At 53.1% G+C, this 6,819-nt stretch overlaps 1 protein-coding gene across 1 annotated transcript in view; it reads left to right on the top strand.

Annotated features, from left to right (window-relative positions):
* The window catches only part of LOC126495724 (rho GTPase-activating protein 27-like), a 22,813-nt gene extending 16,290 nt beyond the window's left edge, over positions 1 to 6,523 (top strand). The window contains 9 exon segments of the mRNA XM_050133323.1: positions 2,671 to 2,769; positions 3,663 to 3,768; positions 3,897 to 3,998; positions 4,001 to 4,018; positions 4,091 to 4,189; positions 4,357 to 4,434; positions 4,544 to 4,678; positions 4,770 to 4,875; positions 4,988 to 6,523. Of these exon segments, the coding sequence (XP_049989280.1) occupies positions 2,671 to 2,769; positions 3,663 to 3,768; positions 3,897 to 3,998; positions 4,001 to 4,018; positions 4,091 to 4,189; positions 4,357 to 4,434; positions 4,544 to 4,678; positions 4,770 to 4,875; positions 4,988 to 5,165 (921 nt within the window). The 3' untranslated portion in view covers positions 5,166 to 6,523.
* Positions 6,524 to 6,819: the final 296 nt, after the last annotated feature.

The raw sequence follows: 6,819 nt of genomic DNA on the forward strand, positions 1-6,819 counted from the left end.
CAAGGTCCTTGCCATCAAACAAGCTGAAACAGACAACCCTCAAGTCCTCTCTCTGTAGCTGGCCCTCCTGCCTCAAACACTCAGAGTTTGCCCTGGCAGGATGGCCCAGAAAGCCGGCATCTTAAAACAGCCAGTTTTTTCCTGTTGCTGAGTCAGGACAATTTCTTTGCAGTACACAACCCACAAACAGCAAAATGCTGTCTTAAATTCTCTCTCTGTCCTTTTTAAGCCCTCTCAGGTTTTACGTGGAGTTCATTAGCACGTTGGGTGCCACTCTGTTGTAATAGGAGCGGCGGGGCTGCGTCCCCAGCACCCGGCTGCCTGCTAGCTTATGCCCCAAAATAATTACACAGACACTGTATTCTTTTAAACACTGCTTGGCCCATTAACTCTAGCCATTACAGGCTAATTATCAAACCCCAATCAACCCATCTCTAATAATCTGTGTAGTGTCAGTCTTACTAGGAAAATTCTAGCCTACATCCATCCTGGGTCGGAGCTTCATCGCGAGTGCCTCAGAGAGCAGAGCTATCACGTCTACCCGGGAGACGGGAGCATGGCGTTTCTGCTCCAGAGAGCAGAGCTGTCAAGTCTGAGCTCACTTCCTCTTCCTCCCAGCATCCTGTTGTGTTTACTTATTCTAGCTATGTTTTAACCTATCAGGGCCAAGCAGTTTCTTTATTGCTTAACCAATGAAATCAACAGATTGATATATGACACTCCCACATCAACTAGTGACAAGTTGGTCTGGTTTCCCAGCAGGTAGAACAAGAGGACTCTGGCAAAGGCCCCGTAGTACCATGCCCTTCACTGTTGGGGTGCAGGGGGCGGGGGTGACCGTCCCTAAGAGCAGTGAGGCAGAACTCCAGAAAAGCACAGGCAGTGAGGGGCAGAGGAAATGGGGCTTAGTGAATGAAGTACTTGTCACACAGACTCAGGAACCTGGTTGGTGGCACAGGCTTGTAATCCCATGGCATGGAAAACAGACATGGGTTCCCTGAGACCTGCTGGCCAGCCAATCCAACCTAAATGTTGGATTCAAAGTCAGCAGGAGATCCTGTCATAAAACAACAACAAAGTAGACAGCACCCGAGGAATAACACCCAGGTTTGAACTCTGGCTTCCGCCTACACATGAGTGCACACAATACACACATGCATGCACACACATACACACATGCACAAAACACCCTTTGACAGTGAATTGATAAAAACCACCACCACCAAAAAAAAAAAGTAGCCAGTATCTGTCAAAAACAAGTTAGGGATGGTCCAGGATGGGGAGGAGCTAGGAGCAAACCGTGAATAGGTGATGCTCTGATGGTCTCTGAGGGAAACTTAGATCCATTTCTCCAGGCAGCAAGTGAGAAAAGGGACAGCGATTGATCACATAGATCTTTCTTGTTAGGGGGAGGGTCCTCTCTAGGTTCCTGGGAATCCAAACTATCCTAACTCTTGATTCTTTTTTTTAATATTTATTTATTTATTATGTACACAGTATTCTGTGTGACTATATGCTTGCTGGCCAGAAGATGGCACTAGATCGCATTACAGATGGTTGTGAGCCACCATGTGGTTGCTGGAAATTGAACTCAGGACCTCTGGAAGAGCAGTCAGTGCTCTTAACCTCTGAACCATCTCTCCAGCCCCTAACTCTTGGTTCTTAAAGAACTTTCTAATGTGTAACTTTATGAACCTGGGCTCTAGAGGGATATGTGCCCTTCCAAAGAGCTCCATGGAAGCTAAGCCGGCACCTTGGGTCTGCTTCAGATAGCTTATTATGAAGAAAGTCAGATGCACAGTGCAGACATTCTGCAGGGAGCTTGCATGCTTCATTTTTGATGATTTTCCAAGCTTTATTCAGGTCTATATTTATTTAAATGTGTGAAAGTTTTGCCTCCATGTATGTGTGTATTTATGTATGCATGTGTACCACATGTGTGCCTGGTACTCCACAGAAAAGGGCATTGGATTCCCTGGAACTGGTGTTGGAACTGGATGGTTGTGAGCCTCCTTATGGGCGCTGGGCACCGAACCCAGGTTCTCTGCAAGAGCAAGAAGTGTTCTTAACAGTGGACTGAGCCATATCTCCGGCCTCTGAGTTATAATTTTAAAAGGAGAACAACCAAAAAATCATTTTCTCTGACTCTAGAAGTCATTCCCCACCGTCTGAGCCAGGTTCTGCCTTACTCTGGACCAAAGGGCTAGATTGATACGTACTTCCAAAGCTAGGCATTGCAGCTGGGACAACTCTGTGTTTAGAGTCAGCCAATCACGATCTATTTCTACTCCCTGTAGTTTTTTTTTTCATTGCCATTCGAGCCAGACTCCCACAGGAATTTTCTATCACTTTGCCAATGCCCTGGGGGAGGCCTGCTGTGTTCTGTGTCGGGCAGCAAGGAGCCCTGCAGAACTACGATCTGTCACTACTGGCTGTGTGATTCAAAAAAAAAGTGACCCCACTTAGTCTGCCTGTCACAAACGTTGTCGCCACAGCATTAAACAAAGAGGAAGACTTGGATCTGGCTTGATGCCTTTGCTCTATTAGGCTCCGAGTCTCTTGGGGAGGGACAGGTCCCCTCCCTCTCAACACACACACACACACATTCCAAGCCTACTCCCAAGACAGACCCAGGGAGCAGGGGTAACTGACTGGCTTGTGTCCCTTCAGCTACGAAGCCGAGATGGCTCAGAATACCTGATCCAGCATGACTCAGAAGCCATCATCAGCACCTGGCACAAGGCTATAGCCAAAGGCATTGAGGAGCTGGTAGGTAGAGCCTGGGACCTCCAGGGCTGACTGAGAGGGACGTGGGCCTTTTATGCAGGACCCCAAGCTATGCACCCAGAACCTATGACACCAATGGAATGGTCCCATTTCTGCAAAAGCAGCCCATCTGCTGGTGAGAGGGGCTGTCCAGAGGCACATGAATCCTGCTCTGGGGCTGGTCTTGCAGAATTCCATGGGAGGGCACAGCCTCAACCCGAAGGAGCTTCTCATTATAAGGCAGGTGGAAAAGTACATAAGTACCCCGAGAACCAGACTCAGGCAGGGATGACAGCCCAAACTGGAAGATGAAGGGTCAACAGATTGAATTCAAGGCCTCGTGTCTGCTAGACAAGTGCTCTGCCGTCGAGCCATAGCCCTGGAAGTGTCAATCATGCACTGTGACTATATAGCTTAGTGACAGAGGACTTGCCCAGTATGCAAATGGTCCTGAGTCTGGTCCCCAGCTGTGAGAAGCAAAATCTACAGCTATTTAGATGGAAATGACCTCATAGTATTTGATTCTTGATTTCATATGAGTTAGCGCTGGATGCAGATTTTGATCGTCCTAATAGAAGCAGGAATCGAGATGCAGGAGGTATTGGTGCGATCAGCAATGCAGCAAGTTTATGAGTGAGAGCCAGTCCAGCGGGATGTAGAGAGTTGACTGATAACTGTGCGGAGGTCAGGAACTGGGAGGCTGCTGAAGACGGCCTGGATAAGAAAGAAAGAGAGAGGGCGGAATGACCTCGCAGCTCCTGGAGGACTCTGCAGCCAAGGAAGGTGGATGTTGATTCCGGAACTTTAACCTTCCTGGGATGTCTCCGGGCCAGAGCTGCTCAGGAGAGGCCCCAACTGGCCCCAGGCCTTGATTCTCTGAGGCTGTCTGATTCTAGTCCGCAGACCTGCTCCAGGGGGTGGAAGGTGAGCCCAGCAGTGCTGATTTCGGGTCCAGCGAGCGCCTCGGAAGCTGGAGGGAGGAGGATGTGCAGCAGAATGCAGGTGTGCAATGGGGTCCGGTGGGGGAGATAATCAGAGTCTCCTGGGGAAGGGGGGGGGTGATGCCCTGGCTGAGGATCTAGGGCCAATGCTATCAGTGCCACCTGCTGACTGAGTTCGGTCTGTGACAGCCTCACTTTCCCTGAGCCCTGGAGGCCTGGAGAGCGACTTGAGCAGGGTCCGGCACAAGCTCCGTAAATTCCTACAGAGAAGACCCACTCTGCAGTCTTTGCGGGAAAAGGCTACATCAAAGGTACCTGCGACTCGCCGGGATCCGGGCTCAGGTGGCACGGGGCTGGGCGGCGCTGACCAATCTCTCCCCTAGACCAGGTGTTTGGATGTGCGCTGGCTCAACTGTGTGAGCGCGAGAGGAGTCCCGTGCCACGCTTCGTGCAGCAATGCATCCGCACTGTCGAGGCCCGGGGTATGTACGCATGCACAGACAAGGCGAGCTCCATGGCCGGCTTCTAGGAGCAAAGGGTGGAGACCCCTGGGGGATTACAGGGTCAAGGAGAAGCAGATGGGCAAATCCTGAGTAGAAATTGCTAGGGTCCCTAGCCCTTCCAGGCTCAGCCATTCCCCTTCCCTCAGGGCTGGACATCGACGGGCTGTACCGCATCAGTGGGAACCTGGCCACCATCCAGAAACTGCGCTATAAGGTGGATCACGGTGAGGTTCTTCCCCAGTCCCTACTCTGGGGGCTGAAAGCACAAGTGGATGCTGACTGCTTCTCCCCACCCCCCTCCACCCCCCACCCCCCGGTCTCTCCCCACTGCAGATGAGCGCCTGGACCTGGATGACGGGCGCTGGGAGGATGTCCACGTGATTACGGGCGCATTGAAGCTCTTCTTCCGGGAGCTGCCAGAACCCCTCTTCCCCTTCTCGCACTTCCACCAGTTCATAGCAGCCATCAGTGAGCGGCTTAGGGAGAGGACGGGTGGGGAGGTTGGCCCGCCTTTGTCACAGCCAGCAGACTGTCACCTCTGGTTCCTTCCCTCACCCAGAGCTGCAGGACCCAGCCCAGCGCAGCCGCTGTGTACGTGACCTGGTGCGCACGCTGCCGGCTCCCAACCACGACACGCTCCGACTGCTCGTCCAGCACCTGTGCCGGTGAGCACGCCAAACTTCCCAGGGCCAAAAGGGAGGGCGCTGGTCGTGGCTGTGGCCCCTGTTGAAAGATTGCCCAGCCTCTGAGCTCTTGGTGCCACCGTTCCCACTGCAGGGTGATCGAGCATGGCGAGCAGAACCGTATGTCCGTGCAAAATGTGGCCATAGTGTTCGGGCCCACGCTGCTGCGGCCTGAGATGGAGGAGGCCAGCATGCCCATGACCATGGTGTTCCAGAACCAGGTGGTGGAGCTCATCCTACAGCAGTGCGCAGACATCTTCCCGCCGCACTGACTGCGGACCCTGGGTGGCTGGAGGCCATGAGGCTGGACCTCCTTTGAAGCTCTCCGCTTCCCACCCCGCTGCACTGTGACTTCTACACCCCTCGATTCAGAGGGTACGGTGACCGCCTTCATGACCCCAGTTCGTGAAATGTGATTTTTTTTCCCCTGCTGTATCCCTATTTGGGGTTCCTTAGCGCCCTTTCTTGATTACAGCGCCGCCTATTGTGCAAACACGAGAATGTTCCGGGGAGTCGGGGGCGGATGAGTGCTTCCTAGGGCCGCGGTTGGGAGGAGGGATTGGATGAAGGCATTCTGGTTTCCACATGCCTGCATCTGGCCAGGCCTTGATGGAGACTCTGTAGGCCCCGCGCTATGCAGGAGGTCCTGCGCTAGTCATGAAGCAGCTACTGACACTGTCCCTGCTCCCAGGGCAGGACTGACCCTGGCCGCCAGCCCAGGCCACTGACTGCTTTCTTCAGCCTTATGCTCCTGTGCCACCCTACTGCAGGCCACCTGCGGGCTTTTCCTCCGCGTTGCTCTCTCCCTGGACCACCTCTGTTCTCTCCATGTTCCTCATGCCCACCACATGCTTACCCCGCGCCCACTAAGCATGATTCCAGGGAACTGGGGCTTGCAGCAGAAGTCAAACGACTTCAGGTTCCAAAGGTGACCTAAATCCCTGCAAAGGCTCTCGCCACAGCAAACCCAGCCCCTAGAGGAAGAAGTGGTTCTTCGCCCCCTCTGCAGCACTGCAGATGGGCAGAGCAGAGCAAACAGCCAGGAGCACCCTGCATGGGCTGGGGGGGTGGGGGGGTGGAGGTTCCTTCAGGCAACAGGGAACCTACCACAGCTGTTCTGGGGGAAGAAAAACATCACAAATAGAAGCCCCCAGCCCCTGCCTGCACCCTGACTGAGTGCCTACCCGGTACTCACTTGCCATGCAGAGCTGGGAGGGGCCCACTGGAGAAAGGTCACAGCCTCGGGCACAGAGAGTTGAGCATGCGTCAGCTTCCCCCCTCCCCATGCACACACCACCTCAGTTTACGGATCTGAGCCCCTAGCTCCACCCACCCTCACTAACTCAACAAACGATAATAGCTAATATTTATTGAGCGTCCATACCATGCCAGCCCTTTACTCCGATTTCCCCCTTGGTTTCTTGCAGTCAATATTTATTGTGGGCCCTCGTGTGCTGGGCACTGTGTTCTGGGGCTTTCTGGAGCTTAGGGCCCAGTGAGTAAGGCTGAGACAAGCCCAGCCCCAATGCTAGCAGGCCCAAGAAGAGAACAAATGGAGGCCTCCCACCATACATCTACATATTTAAAGTCTTAAGGCAACCTAACAACTGTTAAATAAAATACGTTTATTCTCCTACTTTGGCGAGTGTACTTCAATAACGGCCTGCACCGATCTTCAGTCTGTCTACATCCCACCCCACTGTACAGCTAAGGCTGGCCTTGAACTCCTGACCATCCTGCCTCCGCCTCCCTGGTACTGACATTGCATCACCAGGACCAGCAGCCACCTTTTCCTAATTATTTGCCAAATGAAGGATCTCTGGGTTATGTCCTCTGGTTGTGACAGACACTACTGCACACGTGTGTCTGTGGCCATGCTGGCTTAGTTAGCTTGTGTTGCCATAACACGGCAGACCAAGCGGCTCG

This window comes from Alexandromys fortis, unplaced genomic scaffold (assembly GCF_014885135.2).
Source record: "Alexandromys fortis isolate MF-2015 unplaced genomic scaffold, M_Fortis_MF-2015_v1.1 scaffold_552, whole genome shotgun sequence".
Classification (NCBI taxonomy): Eukaryota; Metazoa; Chordata; class Mammalia; order Rodentia; family Cricetidae; genus Alexandromys; species Alexandromys fortis.